Genomic DNA, 26,861 nt, shown 5'->3' with positions numbered 1-26,861 from the left:
GAATTTAGACAAAAGCTCGGCAGTTAACTGTTCCTTGGTGCATTTTCCGTGGCAATGCCTCTACCAATCAGAGTCAACTTGTCAAACAATCAGCACCCCCTTCTCATGTAGTATAAATTGTTGCTCCCTTTGAGATTTGGTATTCTTGTGATTCTGTCCCGATGAGTGCAACATGAAAAGCTTCGACAGCATGTCTCTTTTCTCAGCAATACAATCAAAAACCTTCCAATTCAATTTACCTAATTAAGTTGACAAATAGTGTCCATTGTCTGCAAAAACTAGTTTTGTTGCGTGAAGGATTTGTTTCACAGTATAAAACCACATGATATTGAGAACTCAAGCTCAAACAATTGAATTCCTAATAACATCATTAAATTATATCAGATTTCCGGAGGCAACAGCACATAAAATGATTCTGATTAATAAGAGGATTTCTAATTATTAACTCATTTAAGTAACCCAGCAACAGTTTTCAAGCGCTAAAGCACATTAAAGATTGAATAACTCTTAATCTATAACCTGATCTGTATTTTCTTTTTAGAGTTCATTTCTGTTGATTAACGTTCACAATTTTATCACATGAAAGCAATTTAGATGGATTTAAAACTAAAAGCCTGCCCTCTATTTGGCAAATAATTTAAAATGCATTTTCAATCTGCTAGACATCGCATACTCACCAAATTTGTCAGCACAAAGAGTGGAGTGTACTGACTGAGTACAGCAGCCAGTTTGCCTGCTTCAGCAGCTGATAAGAGTCGGTCAGTGTATTCTTCAACCAGAATCTGAGAACCAAAAGCAAAATCAGGCTGCATTAATTCAATTGTTAAATATGTTATGAAATGTTGTTTTCACATTTAGTATTACTCCATAGAACCATAAAACACTACAGCACAGAAAACAGGCCATTCGGCCCTTCTAGTCTGTGCCGAAATATTATTCTGCTAGTCCCATTGACCTGCACCTAGTCCATAACCCTCCAGACCTCTCCCATCCATGTATCTATCCAATTTATTCTTAAAACTTAAGAGTGAGCCCGCATTTACCACGTCAGATGGTAGCTCGTTCCACACTCTCACCACTCTCTGAGTGAAGAAGTTCCTCCTAATGTTCCCCCTAAACCTTTCCCCTTTCACCCTAAAGCCATGTCCTCTCGTGTTTATCTCTCCTAATCTAAGTGGAAAGAGCCTACTCGCGTTTACTCTGTCTATACCCCTCATAATTTTGTAAACTTCTATCAAATCTCCCCTCATTCTTCTACGCTCCAAGGAATAAAGTCCTAACCTGTTTAATCTTTCCCTGTAACTCAACTCCTTAAGACCCGGCAACATCCTAGTAAATCTTCTCTGCACACTCTCAATCTTACTGATATCCTTCCTGTAGTTAGGCGACCAGAACTGCACACAATACTCCAAAGTTGGCCTCACCAATGTCTTATACAACCTCACCATAACATCCCAACTCCTATACTCAATACTTTGATTTATGACGGCCAGTATTCCAAAAGCTTTCTTTACAACCCTGTCTACCTGTGACGCCACTTTCAGGGAATTATGTATCTGAACTCCCAGATCCCTTTGTTCCTCCGCACTCCCCAGTGCCCTTCCATTTACTGTGTATGTCTTACCTTGGTTTGACTCAATAAACATAAAAAGATTGGCAACTTATTGGAGTATCAGCAAGGCTACTGACTGAGCCACGTTTGACATTCAGACCCCATATACACCATGCTGTGCACTGTATGAACCAAAAGGCATTTCAACCTCTCAGAGCCAAGCCGGTATGTAGCAAAATATAAAACCATGCAGGGAAATTCCTGCTTCCCCAGAAACTCTAAATACCTCACATTTGAGGCATACTTCAGGTGGAAGGAAAGCTGAGTGGAAAGATGGCTCCTGGGGAGCCAAGGATGGACAAAAGCAGAGCACTGGTACAAGAAGGCTTATGTAGCAGTTAGAATGGTTAACAAAGATATTACTGCCAATTTTAACGTGCTGATTCAGATGTCCTGAAGATTGAAGGAATGGTACAAATGATTAGGGTTTCATATGTAATTACTTATGTCCATAACTTCACCCTGGAGGACCCCAGGTCAATTTTTATAAACATTTATCATTCACTCTTGGGATATGGGCATCTCTAGCAAGGCATTTAATGCCCATCCCTAGTTGTCCTTGGGAAGATGATGGTGAGAGGTCTTCTTAAATTGCTGCAGTCAGTGTGGTGAAGGTGCTTCCAAGTGCTGTTAGGTATGGCAGTTCCAAGACTTTGACCCAGAGACAATAAAAGAACAAAGAACAAAGAAGGTCAAACAACAGGATGGCTAAAATCATGGGTAAAAGTGACAAGGAGGAATTAATTGCAGTGAGAATGATTGGTAAACCGGGGACAAATTTAAGATGCTTCCCAACAAGTGCAACAGTTGCTGTATCACTTAAAGCTGCAGTCATTATCTGCAAAGTAAACATGCCCAAACTGCATTCTACACTTTCCTGGACACTTTCTTAGATACCACTTATTCCCATCTTTTGTCTGACTCCATGTTGCCTCTGAAGGGATGCAGGCAGGCTGCTCACCTCTTGTTCTGTGTGGCATTGAGGAGCATGGTGGCCAGCTTCATCGTTCAGGGACCCATTGGGGACCTACTTCAATCTGTGGCCTCTGCAGGGGCAGCCATTGTCACTGACTCCTGTGGGGAGCAGATGAGGGCTCTGGCGGAGGAGCCGGGGAGTTGGGAGGAGATGAGGATGCTGGGAGGCTCTCAGTACCTTCACACTCCTCCCTAACCTCCACAGCCCAAGTTGAGCTTCTGGTGGGTTAGCTGGGGTTGGCTGCTGGTACGTAGCAGTCACCCATTCCAGCAACCTCTGTGCCACCAATGTAACCGCCCTGTTAAGTGAGTGCAGCTCCTCGTGTATTTTGTAGATGTCAGCGCTCATACTCTGAGTGAATGGCTCCAGGCGATTAAGCTAGTCCTACACCCTTTGCAGCCAGTGATGCTGCTCTTCCGTCCACTCTGAGTGATGCTGCCTGTGTCTCGCCATGAGATTGGGCGGTCTCTCATGCTGGGAGCTCATGTGGTTGAGCCCCTGAGACAAGGTGGAGCTCATCACCATGATGGACTCCTCAGTGCATGAGCTTGTATTGCCTCAGGAAACTCTGCCAGATGTCCACACACCTGCTGCTGATGCTCCAAATACTGTGCCCCAAAAGGTGACTCCTGAAGCCCCACATCCTTGCCCACTGGAGCATCATCATGACTTTCCTCTCTCCTCCAAGGGGGACTATGCACAGATGTTTCTGACTCTGACATCTCCTCCTGCACTCTGGTGTGGTGCCCTTCACTCTGTGCTACTGGCTCTACATGTGCACAACATCCCTCTGAGGTGCTTGTATCTGTGTTGACAGTTTATTGGCTAGTAAGATGTAATGCAGCCTCCTCAGACATCCCTTCCTCCTCCTGATGTTCAAGGGATCAGGTGCCTGGGGGCCGGGTGGTGAGCATGCAGCACTGGGACTTGTGCGAGACACAAAAGGAGTTAATGAGATATAGCCCTTTACATTTGGGCAGCATTCTCTGATACACACCATAGTTGTGCTGCCCTTATCATGCAACCCCAACTTAGCACTCCCTCTCCTGCCATCATCCCCCCGTGCACAGTGAACTGACAGCATCACTGCCGTCATTTTCCAAAGTGCCTTTATCACAGCCTCTAACACTTGCTGTGGGCAATTCTCCACCCCTGCCAATCAGCCAGGCAGGCACCCTGGCTACCTCCATTGCTGTTTCATCCAAATTCTTAATGACCCGTAGCCTCGTAGCCCCACACCTGGTCTGTGTCATCTCCCTGGCATTATGGGTCCTCTTGTCTGCAAATACAATATAAAGAGCAATGTTGGCCTAATATATCGTGCCACCAGGGAGAAATCTCTTGAATTTGTCATTGCCTCACAGTGGACATTCACATCTCCACTTTGTGCACCTACAGGAGTGGCTTGGACAGACAAGACTTCATGGTGTAAGAGAGGTATGCGCCTGGTCTCCCACCATAGATGCAGCATTCATATGTGAACCATCACTTGGATCTCTGTGTACTTCTACTGAATAATACACCTTGCTGGAATGGAGCAGGTCATGGAACCTCTTCCTACATTGTATCCATGTTCTTCGATGGTCACCTGCTACTCTCACAGTAGTGGTTATCTCTTGCCATGTCTTCTTGACTCCCGTGGGTGGGTTATGGCAGCCACATGGATATTGCACCAGGACCTGGAGGTCCAGGCCGCTAAAACAGGGTGCAGACCCTCTCACGCCTTCCCCACTATCTCTTCGATGAGGCATTCTGGCATGAGAAATGTAAAACGAAAAGGCACATAAGGCATCCAGCTTCCAATGGTCTCACATACATTTGTGTGCTTTCATACACGAACCATGTTCTCCAACTCATTAACACCTAATGTTGAGAAGCGGGGTGGAAATAGACAAACGTAGCCTGGCCTTTGTTCCTGACAGCCCCAGATGGCATGCTGTACTGCCAACCACTAACTACCTTGCTGACTTGTTCCATCTGAGTCAGAAAGTTGTACCATTAAATTGTTCAGCTGTCAGGGTCCTGGTCAGGGGTCAATTGAATGGGCGCATCCTGAGAGATGGGTGAAAAGAGGGTAGGTAGAAGGGCAAAGGATTGTGGCAAATGTGGTCTGTATCCACCATCCCCTGAGGCATTATAGTAACCTAAGTGAATACAGAATATCTTGAGCAGCTGATGGTGCCAAGATGCTGCCGTCTCCATGGCTGCGACTTGTGAAGCTCTTACGGCCGTAAATTGGTTGAGTGACTTCCTTCGTTATAAAGTGAATAGGCAACAGCAATGATATGTTGTCCTTTGGAAAGCCCATGATGGGTCATCTGTTCCAGTTTCAGCAACCAGTTGGACAACTTGTACAGTTTGCACTCACTGGACTGCTCAATGACGTCTCCTCCAAGTGAAAGCAGCACCTCCATACACTCCCTGCATCACAGAAGGTGCTCCTTACTGGCCCGCCTTTTATCCCCGATCGAGTTGCATAACCCACCATGGGCACACCTCAGCCTCTCCAAAACTTTGGGGGTAGGCAGGCCTGATTCCCTTTATCCCTGTCCTCCCAGGGCAAAAATCAGAATACCTGCGGCACTTTCTCCCAAGTTGGGTTTGCAAAGTTGGGAATTTTCATGACTCTGCCCTCATGATTTGGGAGCATAAATTTGGTCCTTGGTGTCAACCTGAGGGATAAATCTGTGGCTATGCCAGGTGTGCCACTGTTGCTGGCTATTCCCTCATTGTTGGATAGTTCTGAGATCTGTGAATCATGTTTACTGGTTGTCGTTATCTGATCTACTAGCAAACTGAAGCCTGCATGTCAGCATCTTTAAAACTTGTGTCACGACAGTGGATTACGGCCTCAAATTGCTTATGGGCATATTGAACTTTTTAAGGAAGACTTGTGTTTTTAAAAAGGACACACAAGCAAAGACACTGAGCAAAAAATGGTTGAGAGTGTAAAGTAACCACTTTCTGGAACGTTCCTACGTGGATTATACTTGGCTGGCTAGTCCAGAGATAGTATGGAATGTCACACCTAAAAAGATGTCAAGGCCTACTTCAGGCAGAGCCATTTGAAAGGAAGAGATGAAATGCAAAACCTCCTGTGGTTGTGGAGACAATGGAGACTGATTACCGCATCTCAGCAGAAACCATCTCCTGTTGAGTTATATCTCAGAATGTGGAAATCATCTGAGTTGAATGGAAATAGACTCTGGGTAAAAGACATGTTTGTTTTTTTCTCTTCCAGGAAAACACAAGGAAAGGGGTTAAAAACTTAGCTGCAGACCTGATCTGTGTGTTCTGGTTCTGGTGTACTCGTGTGTGCTAGTGAGAGTCATGGCAGAAGAAGATTGACTAGGCACCCCTTTGCAGCTTGTAGGCAAAGGCTCGCTTCTCTCTCTCTGTTACTGGGGGAAAGTCAGCAAAGCCACAATTAAAAAAGAAAATAGGACAGATTCTTCAACTAGCCTGCAGAACAAAGTGTCTCTAAACCAACTGCTAAACTGCCAAAGTAGTCTCTATCAGAATTACCCAACTTAACAGCTGCAATGTTTCACCATCTATGCCTCATGGACAAGCCAAAGACTGATTCATATATCTCTTCTAATTTTTATTTGGGCTCAACCCTTCATTTCCGATTTGTGTGAATGTGTGTTGCATTTTAATTATTTTTTCCTTCGGTTTTAGTAACTAATAAACTTATTCTTTCTTTGACTCAAGAAAGTCTGGTTAAATTGGCTCCTTTCAAAACATAAATACATTTGGATGGGGAAAAGGTAAAAGGAAGGGATTCCTTTTAAATTAACCTTGTGACCAACCAAGGGGGTTGAATAAAGAAGGGGAGCCTGCTCATTCCTCCTCACCCAGGAGCATTACAAAATCGGGGTCCCGTTTGGAAAGTTAACAATTTGGGGTATCTTATCCGGGATCATAACAAATTGGTGGGATCTTGCCTCGGGACTACATGAGGCACTGGGACTCTATGGCTGATGTCGCAAAAGTTGCCTTGCACCCTATGCCAGGCCAGAGTTCAAACAACTGTTCACCTTTGGTTGCACAGATAAAGTGTATAAAAATAGGGAAGTGTTGTTGCAACTGTACAAGGCATTGGTGAGACCACACCTGGAGTACTGTGCACAGTTTTGGTCCCCTTACTTGAGGAAGGATGTAGTTGCACTGGAGGCGATTCAGAGGAGGTTCACTCGATTGATTCCAGAGATGCGGGGCTTGTCTTATGAGGAGAGATTGAGCAGTTTAGGCCTATACTTGCTCGAGTTTAGAAGGATGAGAGGAGATCTAATTGAGGTATATAAGATGCTAAAGGGGATAGACAAAGTAGACGTGGAGTGGATGTTTCCCCTTCTGGGGCATTCTAGAATGAGAGGCCAGCGTTTTAGGCTAAGGGGTGGTAGATTTAAATCAGAGATGAGGAGGAATTACTTTTCTCAAAGGGTCATGAATCTGTGGAATTCACTACCTCAGAGCGCAGTGGATGCCAGGACGCTGAATGAATTTAAGGTGGAGATAGACAAATTTTAAATTAGTAATGGGTTGAAAGGTTATGGGGAGAGGGCGGGAAATTGGAGTTGAGGCTGAAATGAGATCAGCCATGATTGTAATGAATGGCGGGGCAGGCTCAAGGGGCTGAATTGCCTACTCCTGCTCCTAGTTCTCATGTTCTTATACAGAGGGTAGGGATAAAAGCAAAATACTGCAGATGCTGGAAACCTGAAACAAAAACAGAAAATGCTGGAAAAATTCAGCAGGTCTGACAGCTGAGTTCTCAGCACTGAAGAAGGGTCATATGGACTCGAAATGTTAACTTTGCTTTTCTCTCTCCACAGATGCTGTCAGACCTGCTGAGTTTTTCCAACATTTTCTGTTTTTGTTACAGTGGGTAGAGTCTTCCTGTGAACATTGCAGTGTGTTTTTCATGGATGCAAATGACTAATGTAGACAATCTTGCTAAGATAGAAACCTCTGTAAGCAAACCATGGTCTTGCTAGGCACTGCAGCAGAGCAACAACAATGTTGGACCTCTGACCAGCAGATCTCTGGGGTTCAGTAGCCACCACCACTTGCTTCTTCTAATCCTTGCACAGTGATTTGTTTTGGGCTACCTCTTTAACCTTGCTCTTTTCAAACCTCGGGGTATGTGAACCCATGCTGGTATTTGGAAAAAGTAGTGGTCCTGGCATAGGCTGTGGTGTAGTGTGGACTTTTTTTGAAAATATTGACTGTGGGAGCAGCGTGTGCTTCTATTCCTAGAAAGTGGAGAAACATGTCCAAATCTTGCCTCAGGGGGCTGGCAGCGATGTCAGGCTGGCAGCTCTACCGGGCAAGGCATGCAGATGATTGAGAGGACACTGCAACATGGAGGCAACCTGTGTTGCCGACATTGAAGTTATAAATTCAAAGGTCCAAAGCCAGTCGGGCCACTGGGTTGGAGGGGAAGCCCCCTGTAGGCTGAGTCGCTGATAAGCTTGTGACCTTTCATGCTCATGGCCCTGTCATTGGGGCATGGAGCTGGAAACCGAACTGTTGCCAGGTCACTGGTGGCCTCTGCACATGGCATGGGCCACTCCAGCACTGGTAAAAAAAACTGATGTGGGCACAAAATGGTCACTAAGTGGGGCCTTAATTGGACTAATGATCTGACCACCTCCGTGGAACCACAGCCAACCTATTTCCCATTCCTCTCCTGGCAAAGTCCCCCGTAGATGGGAAGGAATCAACATCACTCCTCTCCTATTTTCCCGGCCCTCCAGCCTCTCTCCTTGTGGGGCTACAGACATTGCTGTGTATCCTCTGGTTAGGTCTGCAGCATCAGGAGCATGCCCATCTGTCCTTAATAGGATGGCAAGCGCGGAGACAGCCAATGAGGAAGTCACTTCCCAGAAGGCTGTGCTGAAGGGTGTGCTGATAACAGGGGCAGACTGAGAACCCTAATATGAATTGATATCAGGGCCCTGATGCCTGTCAGGAAATCCAGCCTTTTCTCTCTGTTTTACCCTCAGGTCCTTAACCCAGCAATTTCTAGACTTAGGCCTGTTAGGCTCAATGATTTACTTTCATAATTCAGAAACACACTGAGGGGAAATTTATGCCGGCGGGATTTTACGGTCCCTCCAAAGTCAATGGATTTGTGAATGGCTCACTGCATTTTACAGCCACGCCCGTGCCGCAACAGAGCCATAAAATTCTGCCCTTGGACTTAAGCTGTTAGAAGCATCAACAGTCAAAGATACTTTACCAGATCCGTCTGAGGGTCATCCTTAAATCGGTTGTAATCGTCATCACTCATTGAAACCAGCACATCAGCCAAAATGCCCAGTGAAGTGGAAATGCCCTAGAATTACAAATAATTTAACACAAATTGGTTTTAACTCCAAATAATAGTACAAATGACATGTTTTTTTCATTCATTCATGGGATGTGGTATACACTGCTTGGCCAGCATTTATTGCCCACCTCCAATTGCCCTTGAGAAGGTGGTGGTGAGCTGCCTTCTTGAACCGCTGCAGTAGGTACACCCACAGTGCTGTTAGGAAGAGAGTTCCAGGATTTTGACCCAGCGGCAGTGAAGGAACGGTGATATATTTCCAAGTCAGGATGGTGAGTGGCTTGGAGGGGAACTTCCAGGTGGTGGTGTTCCCATGTAACTGCTGCCCTTGTCCTTCTAGATGGTATGGTCATGGGTTTGGAAGGTGCTGTCTAAAGAACCTAAGTGAGTTCCAGCAGTGTGTCTTGTAGATGGTACACACTGCTTCTACTGTGTGTTGATTGTGGAAGGAGTGAATGTTTGTAGAAGGGGTGCCAGTCAAGCGGGCTGCTTTGTGCTGGATGGTGTTGAGCTTCTTCAGTTTTGTTGGAGCTGCACTCATCCAGGCAAGTGCAGAGTATTCTATCACACTCCTGACTTGTGCCTTGTAGATCGTGAACAGGCTTTGGGGAGTCAGGAGGTGAGTTACTTGCCACAGGATTCCTAGTCTCTGACCTGCTCTTGTAGCCACAGTATTTATATGGCTAGTCCAGTTCAGTTTCTGGTCATCCTTGTACATTTACCGTGTATTGCTAAAAAAAGAGATGCGTCTAAGCTTTTCATCTTACTCTCATCAGGGCACTCGTAAGAATACCAATATAAGGGAAAGACAACAATTTATACTGTCTGTGAAGAGATTGGTTGGCAAGTGGCGTTGCCATGGAGAATGCACCACTGATGGTGACTGACAAGTAACTACCAAGCATTATTTGAAATTTAAACCAGGCAGCTTAACCATGAATAGTCAAAGCATTGCCCTGAGGAATGAGTCAGAGAATTTTGTCACTTATTTTGTCTAGCTGAAACAGACACACTGAGCAGGATTTTCTGCCTGTCAGGTGGGCGGGCCCGACCCAATCTCCGGCAGGCGGGGAGCTGATCCTCACCAGCGATGCAGGCCGCACCGCCATTTTACATGGGCGGGCCCAGCGTGACATCCGGCGGGAAGCGCTATGCGCTTCCTGTGCGGGCGGGGGGGATTCCATAAAATCGAGAGTGCACTCTTTTGCGCATGCGCACAAAAGAGTGCGCATCGCCCTGAGGCTAAGTGCAGCCTCAGGGAGATCGCTTCCACTTTGAAAAATATTAAAAATAGAAAAAACAAAATTCCCTAACATGTCCCCCTCATGTGACAATGTCACATGAGATGGGTCATAGTCATAATTTACAGAATAACTTTATTAAAATTTTTAAAACCCTGCATGAAACCTCATCCCGCTGGTGGATGAGGTTTCATGTTTTCTCTATTTGCCGCCAGGGCTCCTGGCCTGCCCACAAACCTTAAGGTTGGATGGGCAGGTCCTTTAATTGTTTAAATAATCCTGTCAATGGCCTCAATTGGCCATTGACAGGTCGGCGGGCCCGCAGCTGATTTTGCTGCACCTCCGCCTTCCTGAAAATTTAAATGGGGTGGGGTGACGTCGGGGGTTCCGCCTGACATCATCTCGTGTCAGTTTACACGTCGGTGAACGGGCCCCGCCCTCTGCTCGCTGACGGCAAAATTCTGCCCAATGTGTGCACATATTCTTTGTCTGCTAAGTACAAATATATGCAGCTTCCAGCCCACACAAATGCACCACACTGCGAACCCAACTGACAATTTTAAATTGGTTGTCAGCGTAATTCTTAGTACACTGAGGATTATTCAGCAATTGTTGTCCAATCGCGGAATCACATCTAATGTTGGACACTGTTTTGAGTTTTGCAACCACGGGCTGGTTGGGACGGGCTGCACCCTGCCCATTATGAATGGTGGCTGGGACATGTTGTTTGATACAATCCACCAGTCTTTGGGACGTATGGCTTACATAACTAGCATCACACCGGCACTGAAATTCATATAACACATTACTCATTAGAGTGATAGGCAGAACATCTTTTTGGCTTGACAGCAGCATCCTGTTAGTGGCAAATACACTTGTGTTGCTACTGCATCGTAGCAGTGGGAAACAGCTAGCTTCACCTGTTGCTCAAACTTTTGAGATGCCTTGCTCTTCCAGGGTAATCTGAGGTAGACTGGGCACTTTTCAGGGCTGCAAGTAAAGGTCTTAGGCCCGTGTGATACACAGTCGAAATGATCTAATCAGGGTAGACATTATCCTGCAGGATGCCTTTGATACGCCCTAATACAGCATCAAGCTTGTATAGTGAGCAAATGGCTCGGGCTTTATTTACCAGGTTGCCGCATCGATTATGCTAAAGTGAGACACAGTCACACGATTGTGAGCCTGCCTTCACTGGTCAATATATGCATTGGGATTCTTACAGTTCCAAGCGTGATAAGATTGGTCTTATCGGCAACCATGTAAATAGGGCCTGATCATGCAAGCTAGATGCTGAAATAGGGCGCACCAAAGGCATCCTGCAGGATAATGGCTACCTTGATCAGATCATTTTGCACTGTACATCACGCAAGCTCATGAACGGCCTAACTCTGTCACTTTCGGCCCTGAAAAGTGCCCAGTCTACCTCAGGTTCCCCTGGAAGGGCAAGGTATCTCAAAAATTTGAGCAACAGGTGAAGCTAACTGTTTCACACTGCTACTATGCAGTAGCAACATGAATGGTATTTGCCACAGCTAAAAAGACATACAGACCTTACCCAACCAGCCTGTGCTTGCAAAACACAATGTCCAACATCAGTTGTGATTCCACGTTTGGACAACATTTGCTGAATAATCCTCAGTGTGCTAAGAATTATACTGACAACCAATTTAAGATTGTCAATCGGGCTTGCAATGTGGCACATTTGTGTGCATTGGAAGCTGCAAAAATTAGTACACAGGGCCCTGTTCTTTGCAGGCAGAAAGAGCATGTACATACATTGCACCTGTTTCAGCTAAACAAAATAAGTGTCAGCCATTCGCTGACTCATTCCTCAGGGCAATGCCTTGGGGTCAAGTTGCTTGGTTTAAATTTCAAATAATGCTTGGCAGTTAACTGTCAGTCACCATCAATGGTGCATTCTTCATGGTAACGCTACTTGCCAACCAATCAGCACTTCCTTCACATACAATATAAATTGTTGTTTTCCCCTTATATTTGTATCCTTGCAAGTGTCCTGATAAGTGCAAGACAAAAAGCTTAGACATGTCTCTTTTCTCAGCAATATTCAAGTTCTGTACTACCAAATGACTATTTACATTTACTGTTTTAACTCTATCCATATCCTCTACCACTTTGTGTTCACACCAATATCTATATCTGTCTCTGCACAACTTAAATATGGAGGGGATCCTGGCAATATATGGCTGTTTTAATTTTATTTGATTGGTGGAGAAGAAATCTCGTGCACCAAACAGCGCAGGGAGAACCTGCTTTTTCTTCACCCATTAACCTGCAACCTTGAACACTACAAGAATCTACGTTCACATAGATTAGTCAGGAATAATAAATTAGATCATTGTATTTCACCTAAAATATGATCACTGTCATTTCTATTCACAATAAGGATGATCAAACCAATCAACAGTTTTTCCTGTTTTGAACTAGATAATCAAAATTATTCAGAAAATTTAAGCATGATGATAAATTGATATTATGCAACTATGGTTAAGGAATGGCTCCTTAACTCAGTTGGGAGCTTCTGAGGAGAGACACCAGGCAGAATTTTCAATTCCCATCAGGGGCCAGAGGTTGGAAGGTCCAAAAATCAGGTCAGAGAGTAGCATCCCGATTTACCGGCATGTTCCCGACTCTGGCCATTTTTGCTCTGATAGCAACAAGGTGGGGGTGGCTGGGGGGAGTGGGACTGCGGATTGGGGGAGGTGTTGAAGGCTACCCACCTGTAAGCAGTGGATAGCCTACAAGGCCAAATAAATGGCCTATTAATATCACTCAGCAAAAGCTGACTGGAATGTTCCCACTGACACCAAAACATGGGGTGGAATTTAATGAGTCTAATTGACACCCGCTGTGAGCAGTTCTTCCTGGTCCCCTTCCCACCTCCGACCTAATTGTGGGAGGCTTTCCTGCTGCTGGCATACTGACCCATGGCCTTTCCCATAATTGAGTGGGCCTTGCCACCACGTTTCCTGCTGCGACAGAATGGATTAAATTACGCCCATAGCCAGGGAAAGATGGCAGCTATCACTAAAGGGAACCTCTCCCCCAACACCCATCATGGCCATTGGGCAGCAGCTAATTGCCGGCTAGTGGAAGGATCCCACAGTGATGGCCTGGCAGCTATGGCCATTTTAGATTGAAATTTTTAACTTTCTCTTCAGAGGGCACCTCCATTGTGAGGTACCCTCTCTCTCTTAATGGCTTGGCAACTCCAACCTTGGACAGGGGGCTGCCGATGTGCCATTACTGGAGGGCCTCCTTAATTGGATGGCGAGCATGCTCCCTGGCCACTAATTGGCTACCCTCCAGAAACTGCGTTCCGCGAAAGGGCCCGGACCTTGACCTTGGGGCTTTAATCCCAAAATAAAAATCCAGCCCACCATCCTGCTGGGCAGCCAGATGGGTAAATCTTTGCACACATAGGTCTTGACAGCCATTTTGGGAGACAGCTGCTAACAACACAGGCTGCATCTAACTTTACCTGGAGACACAGGAAAATTGGACCAAAAATAATACATTTAAAATGATTTTCGTGAGGTCATAAGTGCAGCAATGCTTCTCTGGGCTCCAAATGATTAATGTAGGCCACAGGCTAGTGTCTCCCCCATATACTCCCACAGCAATCATCAGCCTCCCACTGGGCCTGCATTGCCACTGACCACACCGGGCTTCAGCCCTCTTGATATTGAGGAGTCCTGGAGCAGGCGAGTTGCCATCAGGCAACCATTTGTCACACAAGATTCTCCCACTGGCGTTATCACTACCTGCAGCCTGACCTTGTTTCCATGTATTCAGTGACAGAGTAATGAGGTAGTTTCATTGAATGCTTCTCAAGTCAAACTATATGATTGAATTATATTGGTTGTAATTTTGCCACAGCAATTTATCAAAACAGGGAAAAGCACAGGTCCCACTTTTAGCAGGTGTAATTTCTAAAAACACACATCCAGATCCTCCAAAGGAATAAGTAATGTTATTTTCAAACATATTTTATTTTTACCTGGCCAGAGCATTGAATTTCTGCAGCAGTTTACCTGATCTGCTGTTGAAAACAGTCGTTTACACCATTTCTCTGGGCATTCTGCCAGAGTTATGGCTGGAGATCAGACTGACCCCCACAGAAATTGAGAGCCAATATAATCAGTGTGACATACTGAGGAAGACATTTGTCCACATTGCACATTTTTGGTGGCGTGACGCAGACTCATGTCGATTCTCAAGCACCACAGCTGTTATCTACACCCCACTATGTGACTTCCTTCAATGATATCGCTGGAGAACTCTGGGCAGGTCATGAAGGTGTATGCTTGAGGCACTGTCTTCCCTTGGGAAGTCTGCACTGCGCTGCTGTAAGTGACTCTATGCAAATTAATTTTTTCTTCACTATGATTTGTTAATGATGTGTTGCGGCACTGAAACATGCTCTCAATATGCATACAGACAGGGTTAGGTTCAGCAGCTATGATGCTTTTAAATGGTTGAATATCCCGGAGACACGTGCACTGCCTAGACTGACACCTTTAAAGGTGACCACTTGTGTGAGATACCAATGGACTGATGCCATCCATGGGCCAAAAGAGAGCTGGAGTCAGCTCCTTCTAGGTTGGAAAGCAGAAAGTTTGAAAAGAACCATGTTAACACTCAATGTCCAAGTCCGGACATGAAGAATGGCAAATATAGCTGCTGAGGGGGCTGGTGGTGTCTGTGAAATCAAACTTCAGTACAGGTCACTGCTTTCAGAGGAGAGGAGGGTTAGGGGGAGGAAATCTTCAGGGAAAATTAGAAGAGGAAAAAAGCAATCAAAACAAACCTTTTTATCTGGGTGAGGGAGCTCATAAAACCCAACAATGGAAGCCCAGATCAGCTCTGCAGCTTCATACCACAGTCCTAAAATTTATCAGAAAATAAAACAGCAACATTAAGAGGTTTCCAGAACTTTTCTCTGAATACAGAATTCTATTTGCAGCTCAGCAGCTCACTGGACTACACGGATGCCTAAAGGGTACACATTTTGACCACAAAGGACCTCATTCAGGCATGTTTTCCCTTTCTGGTTCTAGGAATGTTGATAACTCTATTTTTTGGATTTATCCAAAAATATTTATTATTTTGGACAATCGCTCTTCCATGTGAAATTCCACATACTTTCTGTCAGGATCAATCTTTCACCATCTTGGTGTTAATACTACTAGTATAGGTTTCAGTCTGTTACAGGGATCAACTGAGGCCATTTGTTTGTATTTTAAATGCCTTCTTGGCTCTATGATATGGTGTAAAATGGCTTGATGTTTGAAATAGTGCAAACCTTGATACAGCAAACTTGGCTACTAATATGAACTCATATTTGTGAGGAAAGCACTATCACATCCAGTCAAGCATGGTGGTGGCCTACCAGGCAATTAACAGGAGAAGGATGTTCCATCAACAATCCCATCTTCAAATAAGGCAGAGCCAGCATGAGTGCAAGTATTTACAAATGTCTTCAGCTAAAATTGAAAAATAGATGACCCCACTCACTCTACCCCCAGGCCCCTACCATGATAAATGCCACTATGAACCAATTCAGGTCACTCTAAGAGCTAAATTTTACCCTGGGGCCAAGGTCCCCACTTTGTGATGTAAATGTTAAAAGTAAGCCTGCCTGTGCTTGGCCAGTTCACCCCATTGCCATTTAATGGCTGCCAGGCTTTTAATTAGCTTGAAGGGGACCTTCTGTCGTCTTCCAAGAGGAATTCCCGACTCAGAGAGCTGCTGGTGAATGAAATGGCTGGCAGCTCTCTTGTCCCAGCAGCACCACTGGGACCAGTGGCTACTGCTGAGACTGCAACACTCCCCAAGGAAGGTGTTCAGCGGTTGTTATTGACTGACAATGTGAAAGATTGCCAGGTAAGGCTTACCAAAAGATCATGTATCTATTACAGACAGTTACTGCCCTTGAAGCCTCCTTTCAACCATCAGTAAAGTGATGGAAGGGTTTATCAACAATGCCATCAAGCCACCTACTCACCAATATTCTACTCACTGATGCTCATTGGCTTTCAGTATCATCACAGCCTTGAATCTGACATTGACAGAAGACCTGAGAGCCAAAGGAGAGGTAACTGCTTTCAACATCAAGGCAGCTTTCAATTGATTATGGCCGTAAGGAGCCCTAGCAAGACTGATGTCAATTGGGGTCATAGCACCTACCCTCCAGTGGATGGAGTATTACCTCATACAGAGATTTTGGACATAATTAAGGCCCAGACATGATAGCTCCGTGACCTCTGTTATAAGATATGGAACTGAATAAGTAAGGCACTTACCAACTGGAAACGAAAAGCTTCAAATAAAACCAACTGAACATATCACAACATTATTCAACATGGTGCCAGATGTCTTAAATCGATCTTTAATCTCACCGAGTTTTTGTAGTATCTGTCCCCTTATCTGAACACTGACAGCCCGTACCAGAGTTTGGTCACTCTTTTTCTCATAGACCCAAGTACCTGCATGTTACAAGAAGTAATGAGAGAGTCAACAGAAAGAGTAAAATTATATAGTATGTATTAATCCTATTATATAGTTGAATTACTATGCACTAGAGGTTTTGCACGTTCCAAACCAATTATAGTGCATTTCTTCTTCTTCTTGAATCCTCCACCTGAAGGCATGTCCAACCCACAGCGCCACAAACTCCACCATGGGTAGGGTAAGGAGGCATGTCCCAAATCCACCCCAGCCAGAATGGGGAATGAACCCCATGCTGTTTGTAGTGATCTGATCCACAGCAGCCATCCAGCCAACAAGCCCCCACAAAGAGTCTGCGTTGCTCTGTCAATATACACCTTTACATTCATGTTGTAGCCTGGAGCTATGAATAGTGATGGTAGAGGCTTCAATTTATTTCCATCTCATGGTTGACCAGGAATCTCTCCCACTCTTTCCACCTGCCATTGGTGGGCGTTGGAAGGATTTACAAATTGACACTCAACCTGTTTAGCTGTGTTATGAATGCACCTTCTTTAGCCATCAAGCTCTGGAGTGGGACCTGAACCTGGAGCTTCTGACTCAGAGGCCAGGGATGCTACTCACTGCGCCACAAGATCTTGTCACAGTGCATTTAAGAAAGAGATTAAATAGAGGATTAATTTTCCTAGGTGGTTGCTGTCCGATGGGGTGGGGGATGGGGGAAAGATTTGGGAACATAGAAACGATTCCACACCCCAGAATTTATTGTAGTATATGGATTTTATGTAGCAGGTGAACATTTTAGCCTGGTCCAGTCGCTAGTCAGTCAAATTTCATTTAGGAGGAACACTAGGATACACAACTGCACACCCTGACCATCACCTTGGAAAAAATCAACAAGAGGGAAGTTCATGATGATAAAGAGTCAATGTAAAGGAAATTTGAGTAGGGTGTAAAATGGGACGTTGATTCACGGTCATGAAGAGATATTGATGTCTATACCGTTATTGGAAATTATTTTTGAATTGGAATTGTAGTGGGGTCTGTGTCTATCGGCAGAAATTTCTGCCTGGTGGACGGGCCATGCGGGAGCGGGCGTGGGTGGGCGCGGACCCCATCACTGCCCGTGGTCAAGTCTGCACCGCCATTTTACGCGGGCGGGCCAATTAAGGCCTGCCCAGCGTGAAACGCGGCTCCCAGGGAGAGCTGGAGTGAGCGGGTGGCGGCGGGACCGTTATGACTGCCAGGTCCAGTGGCGACCTGGTGGCCTGTTTAAAAGTCCTCCTGCAGCCTTGCAAAGGCTGTCAAACATGGCCAGCAGAAGGGCTCTCCAGAGCGCTGCTGGTGAGCAGGCCAGGCAGGAGGGTAGGGCAGGGGGCCGCTGAGCCCCTCGTTTCTCAGATGATTGCCTTGCTGCCCTCCTCGAGGAGATGGCAGCATGGCAAGAGGTCTTCATTCCAAGGGACGGGAGGAGGAGGCCCCCTTACATGAGCCAGCGTGCATGGGAGGAGGTGGTGGAGGTAGTGAGCTCCTGCGACGTGGTGCAGCGCATGTGGATCCAGTGCCGCAAACGCTTTAATGGCCTTTTGTGCTCTGGAAGGTTGAGTACCATGTTGGCATTGGTCAGCGAACCCAGCAGGTTGGTTTTCCCCCCTGGCCGCCGCCCTCACACCCACCCCCCCCCCCGCCCCCCCGCCCCACCAAACTCTGAGTGTAGTGACTGCATTGAATCATTGACAGCATGTGTCCTTCGCTGGGTGAGCCGGCAGATATTGGCCATGCCGAGGTCACCCTGAGAGGGTGTTGATGAGATGGGTTCTGCACCCGCAGCATGTGGTACATTACTGTTTTGGGGTCAACCTGGAGAATCTGCACCTAGGCGCAGTGCTACAACTGCAAAACATGTCAAAGTCAGGCTGCTAACATGCAGGGTGACGGGGCACTGATCCAACTGCTTCCCTTTGCATTCCACATGCTTGTGCTTCCTTGCTCTGCAAGGTTGGACTGTGTGGTGCAAAATGTGATGTAGGCTGCATTTGGCCGGGGTGCGGGGCGGGGGGTGGTGGGGGGGAGGGGCGGTGGGTGGCGGTGATGGGGGGACAGGCCTGGCATCTTTGTGTGAGTGGCCAACAGCAGCGGGGTGAGGAGACACTGGAGCCCAGCAATGTACCACTCTGGTTGGGGTGGGCCGTCCGTGAAGAGAGTCCAGGTACAAGTTGCACTAATCAATGCTCTTCTCTCCTTTTCAGGAGAAGAATGCACATAATGCCGACAAGCAGGTGAGAACTGGCGGGGGGCTGGCTCAGCTGGCCATCATTACCAGGTTCAAGCAGGAGGCCCTCGATCTGGAGAGGCGCCATGCGCCCAGGTCCACCGGTGTCGGTGAGGCTGGAGTGCCACAGGCAGGTATGCTTGCCCAGCAGTGAAGTCACCATTAGTGTCCCAATAGCCATGACACTGCTGAATGTTCAGTGATTGAAGTCTGCAACATGGTTTGACCATTGCTTATGGAAGGATGAGCGCATAATGACAGGGACAGGGATGCATATTGACATTGTCTCCACGTTAACTGATCCACTGTCCTTGTTCTTCCTTTCAGCATCAGCGGAGCAGGGCTGGGCGGAGGAGGCACAGGAGCCCCCACTCACGCCTGAGGGTGCTGAAGTCTCTGACCCACCAGTGTCACACCATCTCTGCCAGGCAGGCACCAGCGCAGATACTGGCACCTCGGTGGGAATTAGATCATCGGCTAGTGTCCCGGGGCACAGCGGTGAGGGCACTTCACAGTCACTGGAGGAGCTGGCGGAGACAGAAAGTGCCCATGGTGCCAGCAGTCAGAGGACTGCAGGGGACCAGGCACATGCTCAGTTGGTGCCTGATGATGGGCCTCTGGAGTCATCCATGAGGCAGCAAACGCTGGAAGTCCAGCAGGGTGTGCGGGAGCATCTGGTGAAGATACATGAGGCTATGCTTGGCTTGGTCTCCGTGGTGGAGGAGCCCACGCGGGCCCTCGCCAATGCAATGAGCCTCATGGCCGAGCGCCATGCTTCCTCCATGGAGGGAATGGCAACTCTCGTGAAGAAGCTCCTCTAAGAGACCAATCAGGGCTTCCTGGGGATGTGCTCTGACCAGCAAGCCCTCACATCAGCATTGACCTCAGCTGGTCAGTGCCAGTGTGGGAGATGGTCTGGGCACCAAGTTTCCCAGCTCAGGGTTCATCCATCCACGGTGAGCAGGGGGGTCCGAAGTGACCTCACGTCAGTGCAGCAGCTGCGTGTCATCTCTGCGGACTCCACTCCCGGTGCTCCGGATGAGGGCAGCAGCTCCTCCACCCCTCTGCTGGTGACTGTTGCATCTGATGAGGCTGCGACGACTGGGGAGATGCCAGCTGTGGAACTGGCCGCTCCCTCCCAGGCGGGGCCAGCACAGGCTCCACGGGCCAGAGAACATCCGCCAAGGTCATCAAGGCCAACAGGACAGCACAGTGAGCAGGCTGTCTCAGATGCCAGTGCCAGCGAGAGGACAGCACCTAGATGTAGCACCTGAAAACGAAAGTTTAAGGCGTCTTAGGCACACCACGGTGCTTTTGTGTTGCCCTGCAATGAGGTCATGATTAGTTAGTTGGATTAGTTCATTCTTTAACACCTTTGTCATTTTGTTTACTGTAGATCATTTTGTTATATCATTAAATTTATACATGTGACCATGGCTGAGGCTGTTTCTTTTCCTCTGCAGGTGGATGGTTATCCAGGATGTTATGAGTGGGTTGTGTTACATTTAGCTTTATTGACTTGGCCCTTAGTTAATATTCCTATCCAGGCAGATGTAGCACTCAGCTATTGAGTATGGAGCCTGTAGCACAGACTTTTGTTGGAGGTCCATCTGAGGTTTTCTAGCCGAAGGATCGTTGGATTAAAGCCTCCCGGTTGTCCCTACCTCCCTTAAGTATGCCCGGGTCAGCGTCTACCCCCTCAGCACTTCCCTGCGCGTGCTCATCCTCTGAGTCACTGCTGGACTCATCGTGTGCAGCTGCAGCCACTGCATTGACGTCTTCATCATCCACTGCGTCCCCCCTTTCCAGAGCAAGATTGTGGAGCACGCAGCATGCAACCACTATCAGCGACACACGATCTGGAGGGTACTGGAGTGTGCCCCTTGAACGGCATTGAAAGCGCATCTTGAGAAGACCAATGGTTCTCTCCACCCCAGCTCTTGTGGAGACGTGGCTCCTATTATACCACTGCTCAGCTTCTGTTCTTGGATAGCGGAGAGGCGTCACGAGCCACCTTCTGAGGGGATAGACCTCGTCACCCAGCAGCCATCCATCCAGCCGGGCTGGAGCACTGAAGAGCCCCGGCACCTGGGAATGTCTGAGGATGTAAGCGTCGTGGGAGCTGCCTGGTTACCTTGCACAGACTTGTAGAATCTGCATCCTGTGATCACACACTATCTGCACGTTCATGGAGTGGAAGACCTTCCCGTTGACCAAGTCACTGGGCTAACCTGCTGGCACCTTGATGGCCACAAGCGTGCAGTCTATTGCACCCTGGACACGGGGGAAGCCAGCAATCACTGCAAAGCCTCTAGCTCGCTCTGTCTGGCTGGCATAGTCCCAGCGGTAGTGGATGAAGGTCAATGTACGCCTGAATAGAGCGTCTGTCACCTGCTTGACACAAGTGTGGACAGCTGATTGACAGACACTGCAAAGATAACCTGGAAAGAGCCAGAGGCATAGAACTTGAGAGCAGCTGTGACCTTTAGAGCCACTGGCATGGGGTGCCCACCCATACAGTTAGCGGAGATCTCAGGGCCTATCATCTGACAGATATAGTTGACTGTCTCCCTTGGGAGATGGAGCCTCCTTTGGCACTGCACCTCAGACATATTGAAGTAGCTGCTTCGCAACCTGTATACCCTAGCAGCAGGATAGTGGCGTCTTCTGTGGCCCCTTCCGCAATGGACTTCTGGTTGGCCCTGCGCCCCTTGTGCCTGCGGCTCTCCTCCCAAAGGTGGCTCCCCTGGAGGCTGAATGTGCACTCCTGGTCTCTTCCCCCTTCTGGCCTCAGAGGAGGTGCCTCCAGTGGAGAGCACAACTCCCATTCCCAGGCTAAAGGAATGCTTCCTGAAACCTGCAGGCCCCAAAATGGATTTTCACAGCAGAGTGCTGACCTGAAGGTTGTGAGTCCTGTCCAAGCAGCTGGTATGAGTTTTGAAGTATTTCTGCTCACACAGGCAAGTATCATTAACTTTCAAATACAAATATCTGATTGAGCACACTCATGACCCTACTGACCCCTCTTATCTCACCGGTGGATGAGGTTTATACAAATATGTCCTACCCGCCTGCCTGTTGCGCCCATGTGATGACCTGAAGATCGCACGGGCCCCAAAAAATCGCCATCAATTGGTGCCTCAAGGGCCTTAAGTGGCCTGTTAATTATTGGCGGTGCACATCCAAGAATATCGTGCGCCCGCCTACCAAAATATTGTGATGGCGCACGGTGTCATCAGGATGCTTGCCCGATGTCACCGCGCGTCATTTTACGTGTCAGCATGCGGGGCCCGCCCCCGCATGCCAACAGGAAATTTCTGCCCTATGTGTTTGACTGTGCGTGTCTTAATTGGATTAAAGCCAGCTAGTCTGGGTGCTTTGATGTATAGTAGTTTGAGATGTTAATTGGGTAAACAGTAAGGAGGGTAGAAGGTAAAGCGCTAATTTGCATTTGTTGAATAAAACGTCCAAGAGTGGGAGTAAAATCTTGCACCTAGTTGGGAGACATCAAGCAATGTGTTTATATTACTAATAAAATTAGTGGGATGAAAATGTTACTGTCAGGAGATGTGAAGTTAAAAGCCTACTGATACCATGGAAATTTATGTTCAAAGGGGAAGCTAGGTATAAAGAAGGATAGGAGATTGTGTGCAAGGTAGAGGCATTTAAGGTCTAACCAGCCTGTAAGCCTCCAACTGTGTCTGCAAGTGAACCAAATTGCAAGAAACCTCATTTTGAATTTGTAAGGGTCAAATGTGCTTTGCCTGTTGTCTGTTGAAAGTCTATGGGTTGCTGTTGCCTTGGTGGAGATTTACCTTGAAATGATTCATTTGGGGATTTGTTTAAACGTTATTATGGTAGTAATTTGTAGACATGTGCATGTGTTTAATTTGTTGTAAATTAATAAATGTTTACTTTAGTTTTATATAAAAAACCTCTTGAGGCTTGGTGGTCTTACACCTGAATTCAGAGCTGCATCTCAAACATACCAATTGAAAATATACATTATGACAGTTGTTTCAAGTTTCCCCTGGGATTTAAATAACTCAGCCTTTACCAACCGCTGTGTCATAAAATCACTAACACCCATTTTGTGCTACTGCTGAAGTTGAATTTCAGACCAATAAAGTCAGTACTTTTCTATTTGTGGTATTTTAATGTAGAAGAACAAGGAAAACAATTTTGCACATGCACATTGGATGTTTGGAAATAGGAGCAGACTTCAGTTCCGGCTGTGGAATTCTATGTTTTGACTGCAGGATGGAACTATTATTTGGGTAGACAGAAGAATGATTTCTGCCCTTTTATAGTTATTTGTACTGGAGAGGGTCAGACAAATTTTTAAGTAACTGTCAAGGCGGCTTGTAGTTGATGCTCTGCTTCTGCCTCTGTAAATAGGACGTTGAGTAAAAGATATGGGGGGGAAAGGGAGGAACCACTGTGCCAATATGATGTCCATTGATGAGCAAGAAGGAGTTATATAATTCCCTAACAATTTCAGAAGATGAAAGCCCATTTTCATTCAAGGTGCCAAAAATAAATATCTATCTTGACAAGAGCTACCTGTCTCTTTGAAGCAGGTAGTGCAGCAACAGGAATTCTGGAAGCTAAATGGGCAAGTGAATTTGGGAACAGTTTGTCCTTGAACTATGCCTGGTGTTAGCACAAGCACATAGGTTTCTGACACTTGTGTCCAAACAATTTACATTAATGCATTCGCATCAGGTGTATAATGGGTCACCAAACAGCGGGAAGGGGTTAGAGGAGCAAAAAGAGTGTGGGAACATGGAGTGAGCCGAGGACAGAGTGCTTTGAGTTATGGGTGTTGACTTGGGAATTGGTGGGATATCTCTGGTAAGTTTTTCTCAAGCTAAAATTTAGATTAACAGTCAGACTCAGACTTAGAACTTTAAAACTAAAAATTAGTTAAAAAGCCTAGTTTAACAGAAACTGCCTGGCAATGGCAGTTATTTGTCAATCAGTTGAAAGTGGTTGCCTGAATAGGTGCCAATTACTGTAGCAGGAAGCTGACTTAGCATTTGTAACTTGGACATGACTCACCAGCCTTCTATAAAAGCAGACAGGTTTTATTTACCACCACACAGAGTGGAGAAGGCGACGTGCAAGTACAAACTTATGAATTGGGTGCAGCTGGGAATTTGGTGCAGAGGGGGAAGGTGGTAAGGTTTTTATTCCTCTTTTTCAGTCTCCAGTAGCTTTTGATTGTTCAAAGGCATCAAATAGGTGACCAGGTATGTGATTGGTTGGTGAGTTTTAAGATTTTATCACTCTAAATGAGGGCAGTAGTTAAACTGGTACTGGGGAGATATAAATATTGCATTAGATTTATAGCTTAGCTAGTTAAACTACTTAATATAACTGCAGACAACAGTTGAGTGGTATTTCTAAATTTGAAACATAATTAGTTAAATAATATACAATGAAGATGGCAGGGCAGGTGATGTGTAGCAACTGTAGCATATGGGTACTGGTGGACACATGTGTGATCCACAGCAACCATATCTGTCATAAGCGTCTATATCTTATAGAATGGCAAGCAGGCTTGATGGACCAAATGGCCTACTTCTGCTCCTATTGGTTATGATCTTATGATTTGAAGAGAAAGTATAGAAAGATGCAAGCACTACAACACAGTGATCATGGGGACTTAAATTATCCTGATAATGACTGGGATAGTAACAATCTTATTGCCAAATTTGGGATGCAATTCCTGAATTATGTACGAGAAAGTTTTCTGGATCAGTGTGTTTCCAGACCAATGAGGAAGGAAGTGCTGGATCTTCTTCTAGCAAATGAAGTGGGGCAAATAGAGCATGTTTCAATGGGAAAGAGTGATCATAATATCATCAGATTTAGAGTAGTTATGGAAAAGGACAAAGTACAATCAAATGTAAACATATTTAACTGGAGGAGGGATCATTTCAGCAAGTTGAAAATGGTTCTGTTCCAGGTGGATTGGAATCAAAAATTGGTTAGCAAAACACTAATTGAATAACAGGAGGCCTTCAAAAAGGAGATGGTTCTAGCACAAAATAGACATTCCTTTGAGGGGGAAATGAAGGACATCTAAAGTTAGAGTTACATGGGTGACTAAAGGCATAATTTTAAATTAAAACAATAAAAGGAGGCTTATTACAATTGTAATGTTCATAATACATTAAAGAATTAAGTTGAAAATAGAAAATACAGGGGAGATTTTTTTAAGAAGTGAATAAGAGGGAGAAAAGCGAGAGTATGAAAATAGATTAGTGGCCAGCATAAGAAGGAACCCAAAAGTCTTTTACAAACCTATTAATTATAAAAGGGTAGTCGAAGCAAGTGTCAGATCGAGTAGGAATTGAAAAGGAGCTCTCCTCGTGGAAACAAAGAACATGGCTGGAGAAGTAAATTAATACTTTGTATCCATCTTCACTAGGGAAGAAGATTTTGTGAATTTAATGGTAAAGAAGGAGGAAGTAGTGACATGGAATAAGATGAAAATAGATAAGTAGGAGGTATTTAAACGTTGGCAGTCCTCAAAGCAGAAAAGTCAACCCCTCCAGGTATGATGCATCCTATATTACGGAGAGAAGTAAGGGTGAAAAATTCAAAAGATCTGTCCATAATCTTCCAACTCTCCTTGGATATGGGGTTCATGCCAGACGACTGAAGGGTTGCAAATTTTACGACTCTATTCAAAGAAGGGGAGAGAGATAAACCCAGAAACTGCAGGCCAGTTGCAAGCCGAATATTGGAGGTGGGGGAACCATTTAGAGACAATTACCCAGTACAAAACTAATTGGCATTTGAAATTTGGCATTGGCTAACAAATGAATGTCAGCATGAGTTACTTAAAGGAAAATCATGTTTGACTAACTTCATTGATGAAGTAAAGGAGAAGGTTGATCATGGTGATACGGTTGATATTGTGTATATAAACTTTCAAATGGTTTCTAATGGAGTATCATATAGTAGATGTGTTAGAAAATTAAAGCCCGTGAGGCTAAAGCAGAGAGTCATGGTGAACAGTTGTTGAGACTGGAAGGATGTATGTTCCCCACAGGTTGGGTTCACAAGGCATATTTTCAAAGTTTGCAGATGATATGAAACTCTGAAATCTAGTAAAAAAATGAGGAGGATAGCAATAGACTTCAGGAGAACATTAACAGGCTTATGAAAACACAGGCACATGGAAGAGAAATATGAAATGTTAATGTTGGTAGGAAGAATGAGAAGAGGTAATATGAATTAGATGGTACAATTTAAAAGAGTGTGCAGCAACAAAGTGACTGGGGATTTTGTGTACAAAAATCGTTGAAGGCAGCAGGACAAATTGTGAAGGCTGTTAAAAAAGCAGATGGGATCCCTGGCTTTATTTATAGAGGCATAGAGTACAAAAGCGAGGAAGTTATGCTAAACATTTGTAAAACACTAGTTAGGTCTCAGTTGGGGTATTATTTTTCAATTCTGGGCACCATTTTATAGGATGGGTGTGAAGGCATTGGGGAGGGTGAAAAGAGATTTACAAAATGATGAGGGATTTCAGTTATGTGGAGACTGGAGGAGCTGGGGTTGTTTTGCTTACAGTGAAAAAGGTAAAAAAGAGATTCGATAGAGGTGTTCAAAATCATGAATTTAAAAAAATTAATTTATGGGATGTGGGCTTCGCTGGCTAGGCCAGCATTTTTGCCCACCCCTAATTGCCCTTGAGAAGATGATGGTGAGCTGCCTTCTTGAACCACTGCAGTCCATGTTAGGAAGGGAATTCCAGGATTTTGACCCAGCGATTTTGCTAGAGTAAACAAGGATAAACTGTTTCCAGTGGCAGGAAGGCGGATAACCAGGGGGCACAGATTTAAGAAGACTAGCAAAAAACAAGAGGCAACACGAGGAAGCATTTTTGTTCCAAATGAATTGCTGTGATCTGGAATGCAATGCCGGAAAAGGTAGTG

General features: G+C 45.8%; 2 protein-coding genes across 3 annotated transcripts in view; one reads left to right on the top strand and one right to left on the bottom strand.

Moving 5' to 3' along the window:
- The window catches only part of tifa (TRAF interacting protein with forkhead associated domain), a 235,230-nt gene that overhangs the window by 18,663 nt on the left and 189,706 nt on the right, over nucleotides 1-26,861 (top strand). The gene's annotated exons all lie outside the window — the stretch shown is intronic.
- alpk1 (alpha-kinase 1) overlaps nucleotides 1-26,861 on the bottom strand; it is a 150,784-nt gene that overhangs the window by 30,856 nt on the left and 93,067 nt on the right. For both annotated transcript variants that reach the window (XM_078542855.1, XM_078542850.1), the window contains 4 exons: nucleotides 16,589-16,675; nucleotides 14,998-15,074; nucleotides 8,836-8,931; nucleotides 678-782 (listed from right to left, as the gene is read on the bottom strand). In XM_078542855.1, the coding sequence (XP_078398981.1) occupies nucleotides 678-782; nucleotides 8,836-8,931; nucleotides 14,998-15,074; nucleotides 16,589-16,675 (365 nt within the window). The remainder of the gene's footprint in view (nucleotides 1-677; nucleotides 783-8,835; nucleotides 8,932-14,997; nucleotides 15,075-16,588; nucleotides 16,676-26,861) is intronic.

This window comes from Cetorhinus maximus, chromosome 1, assembly GCF_964194155.1.
Source record: "Cetorhinus maximus chromosome 1, sCetMax3.hap1.1, whole genome shotgun sequence".
Classification (NCBI taxonomy): domain Eukaryota; kingdom Metazoa; phylum Chordata; class Chondrichthyes; order Lamniformes; family Cetorhinidae; genus Cetorhinus; species Cetorhinus maximus.
Note: the sequence above shows the minus strand (reverse complement) of the source record. Positions and strands in the feature narration are given on the sequence as shown.